Consider the following 19,942-nt stretch of genomic DNA (forward strand, 5'->3'; position numbering starts at 1 on the left):
GGACCAACTTCTACTGGTGAGAGGAGACAAGCTTGTCTCTCTCCCCAACAGAAGCTGGTCTAATTAAAGATATTATCTCACCCACCTTATCTCTCTAAGAAGAAGTTTGACAGTTTCAGACTGCTTACGAAAGAGCAACATTCTTGGTCTGGATTTAGAAGACAGCACTCTCATTGCATGGCTCCCTATGTAAGATAACTGCAACATGTACATGAAAGCTATAGCCCCTAATGCATTTCCAGGTAAAAGTCAACAGCGGTTTTATATGAACTAAGAAATATCTTATGTCACTGAATGCATTAAATAGCTATGAATGTGGCACACTGAAAATGAAAAAAAAAAAATCACAAGAAGCACTACAATCAAATTTTGGCCAAAAGCCACATTTGTTTCTTGCTTTGACAGGATGTATTCTAATTTCTGAAAGTAGCTCTATTTTACAAAAAGCCATCTCTGCTAGCCTAAAGGAAGCTGACAAACACCTGGCTCTGTAAGAGACTCCAAAGTCTAAACAAATGAAGGCTGAGAACATTTGACGTTGAACTCTTATTCATGAAAGACAGCGAAGGAAGAAGAAAGGCAAAGCTCTCTTCCCAAAGGTGCATTGCAAATATCATCTTGAAGAGAAACTAAAAAGTGTGGGACCTCCCTTCTTTGGGCATGGGAAACAGAGAACCAAACACCATGTTTATACCTCTGTATTATGTAATTTTTGTTACCATGTTTATGAGCAAGATAGACAGCTATAGCTATCTTAGGTATTTACACAGTAAAAATCACCCCAATATCTAGAATTGATAATTTGTGATATTGTCATATGTTGAGACTAGCCAGAAAACTCACTAAGCGCTGCTTTTATTCCATAAAGGAGACTTCTTTCTAAATGAAGATGCATTACTTATGAATCACTGGCCATTGTGCCAATGACAGAATTTTAGGAAGCTGGGCCAGTGAAATACACTGGCATCAGAACCCTTCCAGTATTCAAAATTCAAAACCTCTCAGATGCCCTGAACTACCTTTATGAATTTATGAAAATATTGCAATTTTTTAAAAAAATCTTAAAACGCAGGTAGTAGAGTGGGTTGTACACTTTTTACCTCTGGAGATCTGGAACCAGATCCTCAGCTGGTATAAATCATAGCTTCACTGACTTCAATGGAATTATGATGATTTACACCAGCTAAGGATCTGGCTCTTGGTTTCAAAACCTCATTCATACAAACATGAAAATAATTGGGTGGCTTCATCATAATCGTTTATAGCAGAGATACTTGGGGCCCCATTACCTCTGCTTCTATTCTCATTTTCACAATATTTTAAAAGGAAAACAAAAGCATGGATAAATAACAAAAGCAGAAAAATTAATTCTAACAAAAATGTGATAATTTCTTTTTTAATATACCACATGTTCCTAATGTGATTTGGTAAAAGACTATGAGAGTGTAGTCATCAATTAGAATACCTTTAAAGGATGAGACTTTAATAATGGAAGTAATTTGCCTGGTTGCACATTTAAGTCTTCATTAATATTGAAAGGGTTAAACTTCCTCCATGAATAAACTGACATTTAACAATATCCTTTAGTATCCCCTGTATTAAAGAAAAATACACATTTATTTGAACAGCCAAGAAAAAACTGCAATTTATTAAGTTTCAAAGAATCTTCGTACTCTCGAAAGCAACTTTCGGTGCATGTTCTTTAACAATCACATTCTATGAGGAGAAATAACATTAAAAGCCACAATTTTTTTTTTTAAATCTCAGAGTTACAGACATCTTTAATTCCAAATGAAAGACAAAAAAAAAAAAAAAGCTTAACAGAAATTTTAAACTTCCATCGCCAATTTTAAAATATCAGTTTTTCTACAACTCAATGCTAAACTTCAGCATGGAAAATTTTATGTACTGTATGGAAACACGCACATACACACATACATATTTTATGTGTGTGTATATATATAAAATATATATGTAGATTGCGCGTAATGGCAATGAGATGCAATTACTCTGAGGAAAGGTTATTCAGCTAAATACACTACTAAAACTTGAGAAAAAAACAAGTCTTGAACCCAGTTTGTGCATAGTTCATGATCCTCTATAAAACCAGCTTTTGTTGATTTGCAAACTTGCAGGACCCTTTTTATCTGATAAAACCATTAAAAAGCTAATCTGCCAAAAAAAAATAAAAATAAAAAAATGTAATGCACAAGTTTCCTGATCCAAGCAGGCAGGGAGCACAATGTTCATATAATTTTTTAAAACATACTTGAAGGGTATGTTATTCCATTGTCTTTCTTCCTTTCAAAACAATCAAAAACATTGATCATTTTTTAAAACATAAAGCAATTTTTTTAATATATAAAGCACTCTTCAAACATCTATTTCTTTTGAGTCCATTATTTGGTAAATATGTAACTGCTACACATTAGATTAGGTATTTTCTTCTGTCTTTTTATTTTTTTTTATTTTGTTTTTTTAATAATATCTTCAGTGCTAGGAGTTGGGTTTAAAAATACATGAAATGGTGTGGAGTTGCTCCTCGGGAAACCCGGCTTTCCTGAGACATCTTCCACCATGTGCAAGATAGTGATCACAAAGTTTTCGCCACTTTGACGAAGAAGAGGAAAACAACAACAAAAAATAGTACACAGCAATGGCCAAAGAAAAGGATAATACAACACTGTTCAATCCCAGAGCTCTGAAGTAGCATATCTTCATTCTGAAAATAGGTTTCTTTACGATGGAAGTCTTTTTTTTTTTTTCCTTTCTTTTTTTTTTTTTAATTCCTTTTTTATTTTAAAGTTTGAAGGAGAAAAAAAAAAGGTCTGTAAACAGGTGGGAGCCAAAACTTCTGACTCCTCCAAAAGCAGTCAAAACTATGTCCAAGTGCTTGTTTGTGTTCCTGCTTGCAGGGGAACTATCCACTCTTTACAAATATCTATGGCCACAGTTCAACAAGAGTATATTTTTTAAACTTTATATTCCGAATGGAAAATGGTGCAATACTCCGGTAATAATTTTCTTGCATTAGTCCACAATAAAAAGCTGCTAAAGGTAGATATACATATTATTCTCCAGAGATACACACTGTAATTTTTAAAACGCAATAAGAGTCCTTGAGTAAACATTTACACATGAATTGTCGCCGGCCCCTCCTATCAATTTTTTTTTTTAAACATATAGGATTAGCTACAAGAAGGGCTGCGGACACTCAGTGCAAAGTTAGAAGCTAATAACAATTAAACGTTTGACCAATGAGCAAATAAAAAGCATATATACTGATAAGAGAAAAAAAAATCACACTTTTGTTAAATCACACACGGGCGCGCATACACGCACACACATACAAGCTCACTCACACACACACATCTGTTCCAACACAAACACATTGTATGAACTTTAAAAAAATTCCTAGAGCCTGTTTTGTGTGTATTGATGCCAACCTGGAAGTGTAATAATTAGAAAGTGTTCACATTTTGTTATTGGCCTGCTGGATTCAAGTATTTGCATGTTTGATATGTGTTTTTTTTTTTTTTTTAAACTTTTTATATTTTGGGGGGATTTTAAAAAAAATGACATGAAAAAGTAATGAAACAAGGGTAATGTGCATAGGCAGATCCATGGGAGATGTGGACACAGATACCCCACCCCCACCCTCCAATTCAACCTGTACAGTGAATAGTTACCATTCAGATTCATTACTTTTCTGTACCAAAGATGAATATCACACTCCACTCTCTTCTGATTATTGGGTCCGCCCCTGGTAATGTGCATAATAGTCACAGGCTCATTTAAAATAGGCTTTCATTTTCTCCCTCCCCCCAAAGTTGACAAAATAACCCTTTCCAGCCCAAATTCTGAAAAGTGCCCTTCATGATAGACTATTCTAAGCAGCTTTTATACTTTGTTTTTAAAAACACCATACAAACATAAAAAGACATAAAATAATAAGCCATGAAAAAAAAAAAAACCTGTCATTAGCATGTGACACTGACCAAATGTAGCCCATACTGTTTCATTAACAGTTCACAAGGACTTCTGCAGAGTTTCATATTCGATATTGGACAGAGGTACTAAAAAGGGCTGCCAGTCTGATCTGTTAAAGCTGGATTCTTCGTGAAGCCCTGGACTGGAAAGGGTTACATTTTTTCCTTTAGTGCTGATGATTGTTATTTCCACTTTGTTTCTCTCTTTCCTAGATGGACTCCCCACTGAGAAGATCACCTGGGAGCAGAGTATTCAAAGGTGTTGGGCTGCCAATAACCCTGCCATCATCGGTGCTGGGGGGCCCCCAAAGGCTGCTTGAGTACTGAGGGACCCCACCCCAGAGCAAATCGCTGCTCCCTTTGCCAGCCAGGCAGGGAGTATTCCAGTGGCCTGCATCATTCCGCACCAATCCATGAGAGCTGCTCGTGGAGCCCATACGAGTCTGATTGGTTCCAGTGTTGGACTGCCAACTGGAGGTGGGTGGCAGTGGCTGGCCTTGTGCTAAGAAACGGTTTACTTCTTCTTCACCAGCAAACTCAGCCAAGATGGTAGTGTTTCCCAAAACACACCTAACAACAACAACAACAACACCACCACAGTGAAACACAGGGATACAACTGACACTGTTTTTACAAGCATCAGAGCCTGCTTATATTAGGAGAGTAAAATTTTTATAAGCCCATTTTCATTTTGAATTCAATGGAGGAGGCCAAATTAGGCTAACTCAAAATTTTTGAAACTTCTACCCTAACTCATTTTCATCCCAAAAATTCTATTTCATAATTACTTAAGCGAACAAGCATATGCACACACAAAAATCCACACACCTGGAGACAGTATCTTTTGGTCTGCAAACTCTTCAAGACAGGGTCTGTGACTTCTGTTGTTTTTGGAAAGTAAAGCTTTCCACAGAGTACACAGGATTTTGTGCATGAGATACACATAACAAGGAACTGAAAGGAGTAGTGATCGCAGCATAAGTGGGTATACTTATGTTCCATGGCTGGGGTGTGTGCATGTGTTCTCTGCTGGAATCAACCTCTTTAGAATTTTGCATGCACAAAGAGTGGAGATCTATTGTGATATGTAACAGAACTTTTTAGCACTATTTTTATGAGGATTTCAGATCACATATCAAATGCGAGTAGGCATTGTTATTTCTAATTTACAAGTTGGGAAAATGAGGGAGAGAGGTTGAGTGAGTTGCTCCAGGTCACACCCTGAAAACTGGTAGAGTTGGAACCTGGGTCTCCTGAATGCCAGTTCAGTGATTCATATTTTCTAAAAACAATTGCATGTAAGCCATTATTTGAGATTAAATTGTGAAATGATGGCTGAAGTCTTTTAGTATTATGTTACAATCTTGCTAACTTTTTGAAATTCCTTTTTAATTTACCATTATTGCCCTCCAAACAAATGTTTTTGTATCTGTACACAATACATATAGCAAAACCCAATACCCAACCTCTGTAAAGCAGAGGTCTGTCATATCCTCAGCAGCATATGTACTAACGTTATTTCCTCACTAATCAAAATTCCTCCTTTATATGGATGGCTCTGAAACCTTGGAGAACACTGAGGATGTACTGTATACACTTAAAATATACACTGATTTTTAAATCTACATTTTCAATATTACAGCATAAACACCCCCTAAAGGATAGAATTCTTTCTAACTTAGTCCCACATCTAAACTGAAATCATTAAGTCAGGGCAATTTTTGACCTTTATCTGTTCTGAATGCTGCCACACAGTCTTTAATTAAGGAAAGGTCAAAACTTTAAAAAGCAACACCACCACGCATATCATTATGCAAATTTTTCTGTATTACATACACTTTATTCTTTTATCTATTGAGGCTCATCATGGGAAGCTAGATACAACTTTACATCTGGAGTGACTATTGCCCCATAATTTTGAAGTATAGGGAAATATAGGAACTGTCATACTGGATCAGTCCAGTGTTACATCTAGCCCTGTATCTTGTCTCCAACAGTGGCCAGAATAAGATGCTTCAGAGAAGAGTGCTTTACGTTATTATTATTATGAATAATCTGCCAATAGAGCAAATTTCTTCTTAATCCTTAGCAACTAGTGGTGGGCTTATGTCCTGAAACATTAGGATTTATATTCCTTATATTTCTAAAATCTATCTAATGTAATTATGTATATTCTCATCCCAATAAATGCCAAATTCCTTTTTGACGGCTACTAAGATCTTGCCCTCAATGAGGGTTTGTGGCAATGAGTTCCACAGGTTTTTTTTTTCCTTTTAGTAATGTAGTTTAAAAAGAACATCCTTTCATTAGTTTAAAGGTCTTTCAGTTTCGTTGGCAGTCCCTTTAGGAAAAAGTAAATACCAGTGCATGAGTTACCTTCTCTACACCATTTCTTATTTTGATTACCTCTAGCATGTCCTCTTTTATTCATTTTTTCTGTGAATTAAACAGTCTTAGTCTTTTCTGTTTTGCATATGGAATTTTTTCCATGCCTTTAATCATTTTTGTTGACTGTCTTTGGGTCCCTTCTATTTCTGTTGTATCTTTTTCGAGGTGGTGTGAGCAGAAATGAACACACTACTTATGGTGAACACCTACTATCGATTTCTATAATGGCACATCATACACTACATCTGAATGTATCTAGTCCACAAATATTTTTCTTTATGCAGCTCTCCTACAATTTCTGCTAACAGATAACTTTCAAAACACCACTGAACAATTCAGCAGAGCAATTCAGTGACATAGCAAGCAAAAGCTTAGGAGAACAGGTGCTATACTAGTATCTACTTTACAGAAAAAAGGAAAAGAAGAGAAAAACCGTACATATGCAGAGACTTCTGGGCCTTGGCTGCTTCTTCCTTGGAACTGTAGCGGACCACAGCATTCCCTTGAGTCAGGTTCAGGTGGAATGTAATTAGAGGGCCGTGTTGCAAACACAGTGTCCGCAGTGTAGAACCATCAATCTAATTGCAGAGGAAGAAAAAGGTTGACTTGTTTTTCTGTAGTTGTCCTTAGTATATTTGTTAATGGAAGAGGCTTTAAATTATAAAGGAAAAAATTTACATAGAGTGCAAACGTAGTTTCCTCCCACAAGATAAAAGAATGGAATTAGATGTGTCACTATTTTATTAGGAGGAGGTAATCTTTTCTTTTCAAGTTCTGTACAGTTCAGCACAAAGAACCTACCAGTTATTTTAAATTAATATAAAAATATTTATCACTACATGCGCCTACCAAGGGTAGGCCGGGAATTCAGCTTGTTCATAAATAGTTTATATTAATAAAGCTTGTTTTTCCAAGACATCTTCTGGTCTCTGATCCCACTGCTTTCAATCTTATGCCTCTCCATGAAAATTATACTATGGAGAGGAGTAGAGGAATTGACAGACTGGGGAGAACAGGAGAAACCCCAGAAAAAATGGACTTTAAATCTTTGAACTTGCCCCCAAAATACCACCAACTTTTAAACAAATAAATGATGTACACTGGAATGACTAATTATACAGACTCCGAGTTCATATTTAATTTGCTCTTGCTTTTCATCTGCAGATCTAAAAGTGCTTTACAAAGGTAAGTGACTTGCCCAAGGTCACACAGCAGGCCAGTAGCAGAGCTGGGAACAGAACCAGGGATTCCTGAGTTCCAATCCAGTGCGCTATCCACTAAGCCACAGTGGCTCTCATTAAAACCATTAAATCCACTATGTGGGCGTATCTCAACATATTATTGTTACTGCTACATAGATGATTTTATACTCATTGCAGCTGATCAAAATTACGAGGTTGATAAGCATTCTTCCTACCATCTCTTAAGTATAGCATGGTTCTTTTCGTAGTTGGTAATATTATTCTGCTTACTTGGGGTGTGAGGTTACGTAGAACCAGCCAGCTGCTTGTTCTTCCTGAGCTATCAGTACTCCAGGCAGAACCTGTATCATAAATCCAGAAAGGGAACAATTTAATACCTTAGTGAGAGCACAATACAACAATCAAACTCATCAGGAATAAAGAATGTGCAAGATACAACACATTAGCTATTGTAAACACGCTCATGAGCAATCCAATAACCAATTTATCTCCATCCTCTTTTCCTTTTTTATTTGGAAAGAAAGGAGGGAGCTCGATGATTAGAATGCTCCCAGTTGGCTCTGAAGGATCAGTGGGATTTCTCACACTCCTGCCATCATCTCTTTCATAAGTGGCCACTGTGACACTATTTGTGAAAGGTAATACTTTTAAAGCAACAGAGATGACATTTTCTAGTGGCATTTGAAAAACTGCAGTACTTCTAAAGTCACTTTGGTAAAAATACTGAGGCTGTAGATGAAATCCTTGCACTCTGTAGCCATCGGGTGGGCTTTTCCCCAAGAAAAAATGGACGTGACAGCCTTTGACAATTAGGGAGAACATTTAATTCCCAGCTTTTTGGGAAGATGATTGACAAAATAGTCGGGTATTAGTAGTGACATTTATTTCTGATGCAGATGCTTTTTGATAAACAAATACACAGGGTATATAGCTATTATATACACATTCCCCTTTTAATTTGTGTATTAACAAAATTATGACAGCCAAAGAAACAGATTAAAGAGAAAAGAACTTATACCTTACTGTCTGGGGGCCCCGTCATAAAACTGATGGGATAATCAGGTCCTGGATGTTTTGCATCCTTGCTATAGAGATGTACAGTGCTTAATTTGTAATGAAAGAGGGGCTGGGGCTCAAGCAGTTTTTTTTACTTTCAAAACTGATGTGGCAACCTCAGAGGTGGCGGAGCTATGAACTGCCAAGCTTAGAGGTGCCGGGGCTCAGCCCTGGCAAGCCCTGGCACAAATTAAGCAGTGGATATGTATTCTATGTAATAAATTCTACTGACTAATTAGCTAATACTGAAGTCTTGCAACAATTCACAAAAAAACACCTGCCACAAAACAAGAAAACGGTCTCAAGATATTTAGAAAAAATGAGCAAAAGTATTATAAAGAAAGACCCCTGTTGTAGTGAAATTATTCCCCACTGATTGGAAACATGCCCTACTGACCCATAGGGCAAAATTCTCCCATTTTGAGAATGAGCCATCCGAAGTGATAGAAAATAAAACCTGCATTTCAACACAAGAGTTGATGCACTCTGCGTTTATTGAACCTCAAGTACCTGGAGCACAGTACTAGAGCAAAAGTACCATAGTACCATACTACTGTAACATGGAAAATAAAGGCAAACAGAGCATTGCAATATTATAAAATGTAGGAGTCAGAGGAATACCAGAGGAATAAGAGCTGGTCCAACCCAGTGGGCTGGCACCCCAGGTAGATGATGGCTTGGCGTTTGTTAAACCTGGAGGTGGTCTCGTAGGAGCAGTAGTGTTTCTGGGTACCTTCCATAGTTCATGGGATAGAGAGGCTTGTGTGTGAGAGATTGGGCCAGAGGACCATGTAGACTTGATGTCTGACAATTTACCTGCAACAGAGAAACATAATTCATGTGTTTTTCGTAAGCAAGCTAAAAAAAAAAATCTGAACAATCTGCAACTCCAGTAAGTGAAGAGGTGATCCTCAAGGCTGTTCATTAATTATAATCTACTAGTATCTGACATTTGTTACTACTATCCACTTGCTATTGCAGCTCCCAGCACTTTTCTCTCTGATAAAGGACAAAGAAACGTAAAACAAGACTAGAGAATACGTTTCATTAGCTGAAATCAAAAATAAAATCATTACTGTATATGTTCCAAGTTATTTAGCCCAAATTATTAAAATAATGAAGTTTATACTTTCTGCACCCAAGAAGGAGCAACCATTGTTATTTAAAATACAGAAATTAGCACACACGAATTCTCATGGTTCAGTATTAAGCTGATTCCAGAAGAGGTAGAAAGGGCAAAATTTCCTATGCTGCTGAATAATCAAAGATAAATACATCAGGCATATGGATTCTTTTACAAGTTCCTCTTTGAAACACTAACAATCTTCACAAGAAAAGCCCTATACCTCGCAATCTACCAGTTCTTACAACTTTTTGTTGACCCCTTTTTGTTATGCTCCGAATCCTACCTTCATTTATATTAGCATCATAATTATTTTATTCCAATTTCTGTCAAACCAGAGTTTTATTAAACATACTATAATGATCTAAAATTATACATTTCCAAGACAAACATTAAAACAAAAGAAGGACAGGTTAGCATTTTGGTGTCATTAACACAAACAGGACCAACTCAAAATATAGACACTACCAAACAAAATGCACACTGTCAAATGATTATCTCTGAAACATTTCACTGTTAAGCTTCCACACATCTGCCCATCTTTCATGTAGCTACACACATACCAAAGATATAGAGCCTGATTCTACTGCTCTCATTAACACCTATATATATATCAAGAGCAACTCCATTGATGTCAATGGAGTCAACCTGGTGTAAAGTGAGAGGCCAGTCAGGCCCATATTTTGGTGCAAACTGCAGTGACAAAAAGGACGTTGTTAATATTAATCAAGTAATCGATTGAGAAAAGAAATTTGAAAGTTTGATTTTTAGAACTCGTAGCAGCAGCTGGGCCTACAATTTAATGTATAATGAATGTGCATTAATAAAAGTTAGATGTTGCTATGTCACTGATTCTTATGAGGTTCACATGCACATAGGATGTAACAGCAAAAAAAAAGCAAATAAAAAGGGAATATGCATAGCAGATAAAATTAAGAGATAAGCAAGCCATTATTTTACCCTCCTTCAAGGACCCTTTGCTTTGTGGCAACGTGGACCTAAATGTTGCACTAAGGTCCCTGGATGTTCAAGCTTCATTTAAATTAAAATGAGGTTTTTAATTTATTAAATATAAACATGAATAAAGCAATCAGTAGAGTGGGTATTGTTATATTATAATATATTTATTTTATACTGGCTGCACATTTCCAGCTTTCAATACTCTGAAGATTTTCTTATTTTTTGAGACTGTCTGCAGACTCAGGCAGACAGGATTGCATCACTTTGCATTTGGTTTGTGTTAGAAAGTTTTTAACTGCAGTGGAAAATATGAAGCCTTGATTATTGTGGTAGTACTTAAGTTTGGAAATTTTAAAAGTTTCTCTACAGCTTCCATTGTCATGAGTTTGCTGGACTCAAAGAAATCCTAACAATACTGGGGCTAGAGCTTTATAGCAGATACTTAACTAAAGGGACAGGCAAAACTGAATTTACTGGCAATAGCTTTCAGATCAATCTTTCCTGGTAAGACCCAGCAATAGTGTTACCACTGAGTTCTCGCAGAGAACATTCTGCCTCACAGTTGGAGCAAAAATAAACTTTGTTGAAAAAGTATGAATGCCAAAATAAAGTGGTAGCATCATGGTATGAAGTGGGCTGAATATATATTTCGTTAGCGCCCTTATCAGATATTCACAACTCCAGGCACCCGGTTAAAATGCTCACCACTGCAGAGCTGCCAGTGGGAGCAGCACAGTGCTCAAAAGATATGAAGTAGTACTATTATAATAGCCAGAGGAAAGCACTTTTTCAGGGCCTTTGCTCTTTGGGGATGGAGAGGGATGCTGAAAGTAGAAAGGCCATTTCTCGTACCTGCAATGCTAGGTGCGGATGCAATGCTGCTGAAAGAGCTACTGTAGCCGGAGGCACTAAGCGGCCAGGCACTCGATGAAGGCAGCGTGGCATTCTGAGATGATGTTGGGGATGACCCTGCAGAACCAGCAAAGAAGCAACTAAGAAAGATGGGCAAAATGGTATTTGCTGCAGAATAAGCAGTTCTAACTACATCATGTGCAAATACAAACCAGGCAACCAGTTTCCTCTAACCATGAATGAATGTTATAGAAAGCATGATAAAGTGATGCAGAATTCTTCAGTATAAAAGAAAAGAAAGCTGGCACCAGAATGGCAAGTGTGTTGGTGCCCATGTAGAAGACACATTCTGGATTTCCTTTAAGATTATCTGACTCTTGGGACATCAGAGTTAAAGTTAGATCTGAAGGAGGGAAGTTGTCTATCTGCATTTTATAACATGCTTGTCAGCCTATCTAAGCACCAGCAACTGTGAATGGATATGAATGTATATGTAAAACCAACCAAATATCCTTGATACCTAAAAATTGCTGAAGTAAGCACTTCTCCCCATGCCCTAATCCCCACAAATAACCTCAGGTATTTTGCAAATTTAGGTTTTGCAGCAGGTAAAATAAATGTGTATATCATAACAATGTTCTAAAACTAGCTATATATCAAAGGAGCAATAGTAAGAAAACTTGAAACCATCTTGAGTTGGCAAATCATTCTACAACGTGTGTTCGACAAACTCACACAACTTAAATTAGGAGCTATCTTGTCATCAGGTTGTCTTATAGGAATGTTAAGCATACATCCAAAACTTTCCTACTCGCTAACAAATATATGATGTACCAAAAGTAGGGACTGGAACACGGAATAAAATACCTTACGAACAGCAGAACAAAGAATGGGAGGCTATGAACTGAAAGTATCGACTCTAGCAATCAACCACAATTATCAGCATATTCCAAGTGATTTTCATTATTCAAAACATATATACACATACTGTGTACACATAATATATTAATTCAGAAAATACAAAACTGTTTCTCTTTACAAGATGATATGCTATACAAAAGCCTCATTCTGATACACTGTTATTAGGAAACATTTTGTTTTGTATCTTTATTGATGATACAAGAGACTATGATTTATACAGCACCCCAGAAGACAGACACTTGCAACTTGACTTTAATGTCAGTTTGACTGAAACTGAATAAATACGTGGGCACCAGTGGCTGCTGCACATTTAAACTCCTGCCATAAACAGTTCCTAAGACAAAGTAGAATGCAAACTAAGAATACAGCCTATAGACAGATTTCTTATCAGTAACTGAGTTCTCACAGTATATTGTCAGTACATATTAACACTATCGGGACGCACATGCTCTCTTGCCATTGAGTCGGAACCCTCTCGAAAGCAGCTGGGGTTGCACAATGCTTCCATGCAGAATTGAACCTTCAAGACCTGAAGGCATGGAAGGGATCCTCAGCCATAACTGTCCCTCAGTTCCTTCTATGTATTCAGAATCTAAAATGAAGACATAGAAGAAGAATGGTGGTGGGAAGTGAGGATCTGTGGTTACACTACAGTTACTGGTCAATTATCTTTCTTCTTCCTGTTTGTCAGTATAGCTCCCCAATTTTAGATGACTGAAGTACTGGTATAAACATAATACCCCCACCTTTAAATAAGAAAAAAAAAAAAAAAAAAAGAAAGTGAGCATTAGGATCAGTTATAGCTGAGCCTTAGGAAGCTCTGTCTCAGACATCATTGTAGGGAGGCAAGGTTTGCAAGGGAAGCAGCCCATCTATTATGGGTGAAGTAGCTTGCTGGTAAGCAGGGGTAGCAGAACCAGTAAGGTAAGTGAGAGTTGGTGGGATGTACAGAGGGAAGATTAAACATTGAGACAGAAGAAGGGTTCAGATAGCCATGTCAGCTTACTCTCCCAAGACAGGCAGCAGGCAAAAGTCCAGGGCATGGGGGGAATAAAACAGTCACACTCCCCCAAACTACCACAGGTACCATTAGGGACAGAAAAAGGGGGAGATTAAAGGGAATTTCATCTCATTTTCCTAGATGATACAAACAGTCTAGGGGACTCACTGAAATGCTTAGTTCCATTCAAATTGCAACTTAACACCTGGGTGAAACTTAGAATAGGTTGTGGAACCACCTTATCTTTATAGAATAGTATGTATGAGGGATCTATCATTTGACTAATTCAACACTGTAACAACTTACCAAGGGTTGTGCTGGATTCTCCATCACAGGCAATTTTCAAATAAAGATTGGACCTCGACCTTTGACCTTTTAACAGTTGCATGGGTCTCAAACTCCCTTCCTGATGGCAGCAGAATGGACACCAAAAATCCCTGGGCCAGAGGCCTCAATTTCTAGGATACCTCAAATTGCCTAATGTAATGGGAGACTGACATTTCAAAGAAGGTGGGGAAAAAATGGACAGGACAATCGTGAGTGTCATCTAATTCCTCACCTCCACTACAGCAACAGGGATTGAGTGTTAAACTGGCATTGAGAAGGTAGGCAAGAAGACAACAAAAGTTGAACAAATTGCTTAGACTTCACCCGTCCAACCTTGCTGGGCTCCAACACACACACCAACACAGAGGAATCTGTCAGTGCCAAGAAGCCTCAATGCCCAGGCCTCTACTGATGCTAACCTACTTTCAAAACAAACCCTTCCTTGGGGATTCCGAAATACCCAGAGGAATAGTCATGACTAAGGTTAAGATTTTGTCATGGGTATTTTTAGTAAACGTCATAGACAGGTTGCAGGCAACAAACAAAAATGCTGGAAGCCCATGACCTGTGACTTTTACTAAAAATAATGGTGTGTGAGAGATGAGGGGACGACTGAAGCCTGAGCCCCACCGGAGGGCTGAGAGCCTAAGCCCCACTGGTATGTGTGTGTGTGTGTGGGGGGGGGGGGGGGGAGGCGGCGCTCCAGTACCCACTGCCAGCAGTGGCTGAGGATCGCTCTGCCTCGGCTGCTCCCCCCGCACAGGCCTGAAGCTGAAGGGAAAATGTCACAGAGATATCTGAAAAGTTATGGAATCCGTGACTTCCGTGACAAATTCTTATATTTAGTCATGACTTTTCATTTTTATCTTCCTTCTTATATCAAGGAGTAAGAGGTTAAGGCCAAGCACAACACAACACATTGCCCTTCCTCGAGTTTATTTGAACCTGAGGATTTCTAGGAGCCATGATTCAGAAATCTATTTGGTGCCAAAAACAGTCCCAATTCCAAATACCTATGCTTTTTAACTCAGAGCAGATTCATCCAGCAACACTTTTCCAAGAACAGGGAATAAAGCTTGGAATCTGCCTCCTTATGGGTATGAAGGATAAAAGGACTACAAGCCATGCTCTGACCCTGTGAGTGACCTTCACTGAGGTACTTTAGGCATCAGAAATGCCAGTCTATCAGTGTCTTCTTTGTACTACAAGATGCACAGCTTTTAAATCAATCTCTTACACTAGGGCATGCCATAATATAATCTCAAACTACAAGGGATCTGACCAGGGTTAAAGGAACAGGGGTTGACAAATGTGCTCAGAAGTCGGCATGGGACCAGACACCTCAGTACTATGCAATGACAAAAACTATCCTAACAGCTAAGCTAACTTTACAATGCTAATTCTTACACAAATTAAAGGAAAAAGCTGATGAAGGAAGACAGCATGTTAGTGAGCCCCAGAGTCACTGCTTTCCATAGGGTTTTGTCTCAAAGGAGCACGTATGCCCCTAGAATGGTAATGCATATTGACAATCCATTTAAAAGAGAAGGGGAGATTACTTACTATAACTGGAGATTCTTCGAGATGTGTGGCCTTATCTGTAATTCCACATGTGGGTATGCATGTGCGCCATGCGCCCGAGTCCAGAAATTCTTCAAAGCAGCATCCAGCGACCTGAACATGCGCAGTAGTTTCCCTTGTGCTCCTGACCAAGGGTATAAGGGGCAGTATGGATTGATGACTCTCCAGTTCCCTCTTACCACAATCCAACAGGATCCAAAGCAGAGGTGAAGGAGGGCAGGTGGTGGAATACAGATAGAGCCCACCCATCTCAAAGACCCTCCAGTTACAGTAAGTAATCTCCACTACTACTTCGAGTGCTGGTCCCTGTGTGTATTCCACACATGGGTGACTAGCAGGCAATGCTGAGAGTGAAGGAGGGTGCAAGGAAGCTGGTAGCCCAGAGAAGGGTGCCCTATCAGATTAGGAGTGGGGAGGGGAGAACTTTAGTGGTGATTCCAGGGGCTACACTGCAGATACAAAAAGAAAAGGAGTACTTGTGGCACCTTAGAGACTAACAAATTTATTTGAGCATAAGCTTTCGTGAGTTACAGCTCACTTCATCGGATCACAAAAGCTTATGCTCAAATAAATTGGTTAGTCTCTAAGGTGCCACAAGTACTCCTTTTCTTTTTGCGAATACAGACTAACACGGCTGCTACTCTAAAAACTGCAGATACAAGTAGTTTTCAAAAATAACCAACCACCACTACCTTGCAGGCTAACTACTTTAAACCTTGTGATACTGAAACAATTTGGATGATTCACACAAACAATATTTTATTATACACTAACTCAAAGATTGTTTCATAGTAACACACAATTGAAGCACTTTCCATAGCATTGGTTTTTGTATTCTTACTTTCCAAATGCATAAATGATTGACTGACATTCTAAATTTAATAGAATTTCGATGACCCTCATGTTTATATGAAGGAGGTCAAAATATATTGTTCAAAATCTTGTAGCAGTAAGATCAAAACTAAAAATGAAACAAGATGGCCCATATTCTGTTCTCATTTATACAACTCCAAATTCAGAATAATGGTTGAAACCCAGGCAATTTTTCCAGATTTACAGCACTACTAAGGAGAACAGAATTTGCCCTTTTGTGTTTGTTAGTGCAACTTCTGTTGGAAACTGTGTTAGAGACAGCTATGGATAGGGATTCTCTGGTAAAACCTCTCCCTAAGTGGCTCATTATATTGAAGAATTCATTTAGCACAACTTATTGTAAGTATTAAAGTGTAGCTAAATTACTAGAACTTACTTGATTATGTTTCTTCGTAAAACTTCTGTAAAATGAAGATTGGAACAAACTTTGCCTCCCAGTAATATTAGACCTTTGTGTAGGACCAACTGAAATGAATTAACTATGGTAAAAGGTCCATCTGTATAGAGACCATCCACAACAGAACTCTTTCATTGGCCGGGGGGGGGGGGGGGAGGGGAAGAGGAGCAAGCCATTTAGATATAAAATTGAACTTAAACACATACACCACAAGTTATCATCATCCAATACTTGTGCATAGGTAAATGAAGGGGCATTCTGGAGGTAGCTCTTGCTCTTTTTGTTGAACACTGGCGATGAAACTAGAAGCTGAGGAGATCTAAAAAGAAACCCCTCTGGATAATTCAGAACTACACCAGTGTGTTGCTGCTGGGCATCACTTACCCGCTACGATCTTTTTCCTTTAATTTCTTTAGGGTGCTGTTCTAGGCATTTTAGAAATAATGCTACATCATGTCAGTAAAAGCACTGGCATCTGGAGTCTATGTGATCTCTGCTTGGTCAGTAGGTTGAATGAAACCACGCTTGTAGTCCCCGCAAGCGGAGTATAGCGAATAGTGATAAGAGTAGTCCCTGGAGGGGGACTGGGGAGGTGGATGTGAGGGGAGAAGGAAAGAAACTCTATAGAGTATCCCTGGTGTATAATCTCCAGGACCCGACTGTCCATGGTGATCTTGTTCCAGGTGGGTGAAGAGGGTAACATGACCTCCAAACTTGACAGGGAAGGCGTAAGTGGCATGAATAGTGGTGAACAAGTCTTAACCTGTATGTAAAAAATGGCCTTTGGCCTGAGGTTTGAAATAAGCAGAGGCTGTGGAAGTAGGAGCTGCCAGAGGTTCATGTGGACACTGATAATATGGAGCATCTGCAGGGGGTGGCTGTGGCCTGAAGGGCTGTCTCTGGTTTCTTCTCCTGGGGGCTGAAATGTAATGGACTTTTTGTTAAACAGGTGGGACCTGTCGAAAGAAAAGTCTATGGATAGTGTTTTTGACCTCTCTAGGAAAGCCCAACAATTGGAGTCCCTTTGCATGACCAGCCCTGTGTGGCCAAACTTCTGGATGCAGTATCTCCGGTATCTACTGCAGCTGGAGAGTCAAATTTGTCACTAGTTTTCCTTTGAACAGAAAAGCTTGGAATTGGGCTTGGTCTTCCACTGGGAGTCCATAAATCTGACGTAGGTATTGAAATTGTATTTTGTTAATAAGGCTTGGTAATTAGCTAAATGAAATTGCAGACGAGCAGAGGAGAAGACCTTCCTACATAGGAGGTCCAGTCTCTTTGGGCCCTTCTCTACCAACGTGGATGTCTGGTAGTGCAATCTAATTCTTTCTGTGGCTGCCCGTACCACCAGTGATTTAGGGGCAGGATGGAAAAATAGGAAGTCAGTTCCCTTGGCAGGAACAAAGTAGCATCTTTCGGCCCTTTTTGGCATGGGGCACAAGATGCACGTGTGTACCAAACTGCTCTGGATGGATCAAATTTAAGAACATAAGAACGGCCATACTGGGTCAGACCAAAGGTCCATCTAGTCCAGTATCCTGTCTTCTGACTGTGGCCAGTGCCAGGTGCTTTAGAGATAATGAACAGAACAGGTAACCATTAAGTGACCCATCCCATTGCCCATTTCCAGCTTCTGGCAAACAGTGGTTAGGGACACCATCCCTCAAAGGGCTTCGCTGATCGGAAGGGCTATTCTGGCAGGTCCTTGTGGTTGTAAAATGTCCAAGAGTCAATGCTGAGGGACCTGGACCTCTTCCAAAGGGATATGTGGATTTTTAGTGACCCTTTGCAATAGCTACTGGTAGTCATCTGGTGGGGCAAGACAACGAAGGAGTGACATTATCATCTGGGTGGTAGGTATGACCTATCGAGTGCCTGTTGGGACTCCTGTGCCTTCTCAGAGATACTGATGCCTTCATCTCCTCTGGCTCTTCTGATTCCGATGATGAATCCATTAGCATTGGTGGAACCACTGGTAGAGGGCACTCCTGCCTGGGGGATGTAACTATTCCTGAGACATTGAGAACAATTCCTCCTCCAGGGTAAGGACATTCCTCAGAAAGGCAGGGTCCAAGAGGAGTGGAGACTGCAGGTAAGGAAGTAATATACCCTCTGGGATTACAAAGGTTTTCATATGGCCTGGAGTTTAGGGAGTTCCAGCTAGGACTCCTGAAGGACGTGGCTCATCTGTTGCCACTGGTCAGTCTTTGGATAAACGAGGCGGTACCAGTGAGGGGCCCGGACCCCACTCGTAGAAGGGACTTGTGTGTATCTGTCTTTCTGCTTTGGTCCCACTGTCACTGCCGGGACTCTCTTTTTTGTGCCTTGCCCCCCAACCTGGGAGTCTTTGTCAGAACCAGTTCCGTGGGTTCCATTTGTGATGTCTTGCCCGACCTAGATCAGCTCAGGGAGGAAATGGGTTTCTTATGAACAGTCCTCTGAGGGGATCTGTCCTTGCGCCCATGAAAGTGTCCCTTATTCTCATGGGGAGCCATGTAGGAGTCGTCTTTGGGCTTCAGTGGTAAAGGCTCTGCTCCAAAGCTCGTGTTTAGAAGGGTGCTGTAGTCAGTTGAGACCGATGTACTGGGGGGGGGTGGGGGGGTGGGAGGAGAGAGTGGGCCCTCATCCTCCTCCATCAGAAACTTCCTACGACAGAACTTTCATGCCTCTCTAATTCTGGATGGGAAAAGATGAGCAGATATTGCACTTTGCTGACATACATGCTTCACCCAGGTGGTACCGACAGCACTGATGCTTGTCACTACTGGAGAAGGAATGAGGGCAAGAGACGCAACTCTTAAATCTTGGGACTCTGGGCATAGTCCCAGGACCGGGGAGGATTGTCCCCTGAATGGGGGTTGGGAAACTTATCCTATACCTACTATAAACATATGCTAATTAAAACTAATAAACTACATATAAAATCTATTTACAACAAGTTTACTTTACAGATTATGCACTGAAGGAGGACATGATTCCAATTCAGGCCATGAGACAGTAAGGAGGAATTGGAAAGGCATTGATCCACACTGCTCTTTATACTCTCAGTCAGGAGCACAAGGGAAACCACTGTGCATGTGTGAGTCAGTGGACACTGCTCTGAAGAATGTCCGGACTCGGGTGTATGACTTGTATGTGTACCCATGTGTGGAATACACATAGGGACCAGCACTCGAAGAAATAATACAATTATTTATTCATACACTAGTATTTATGTAAAAGGTTATAGTACATTTTCTAACTACACAGATATGAGATCTGCATGATGCAGAG

The 19,942-nt window shown here is 39.5% G+C and overlaps 1 protein-coding gene across 32 annotated transcripts in view; it reads right to left on the reverse strand.

Moving 5' to 3' along the window:
* Positions 1-3,542: 3,542 nt before the first annotated feature.
* TNRC6C (trinucleotide repeat containing adaptor 6C) overlaps positions 3,543-19,942 on the reverse strand; it is a 182,242-nt gene continuing 165,842 nt past the window's right edge. For 11 of the 32 annotated variants that reach the window (XM_043497373.1, XM_043497384.1, XM_043497372.1 and 8 more), the window contains 6 exons: positions 12,937-13,083; positions 11,571-11,687; positions 9,257-9,451; positions 7,850-7,920; positions 6,816-6,955; positions 3,543-4,559 (listed from right to left, as the gene is read on the reverse strand). In XM_043497373.1, coding sequence (XP_043353308.1) covers positions 4,199-4,559; positions 6,816-6,955; positions 7,850-7,920; positions 9,257-9,451; positions 11,571-11,687; positions 12,937-13,083 — 1,031 coding nt within the window. In that variant the 3' untranslated portion in view covers positions 3,543-4,198. Of the gene's footprint in view, positions 4,560-6,815; positions 6,956-7,849; positions 7,921-9,256; positions 9,452-11,570; positions 11,688-12,936; positions 13,084-19,942 lie in introns of those variants that run through there. The other 21 variants (XM_043497386.1, XM_043497402.1, XM_043497385.1 and 18 more) reach the window with 4 other exon arrangements.

The sequence above is a fragment of the Dermochelys coriacea genome, chromosome 14 (assembly GCF_009764565.3).
Source record: "Dermochelys coriacea isolate rDerCor1 chromosome 14, rDerCor1.pri.v4, whole genome shotgun sequence".
In the NCBI taxonomy this organism is placed as follows: Eukaryota; Metazoa; Chordata; order Testudines; family Dermochelyidae; genus Dermochelys; species Dermochelys coriacea.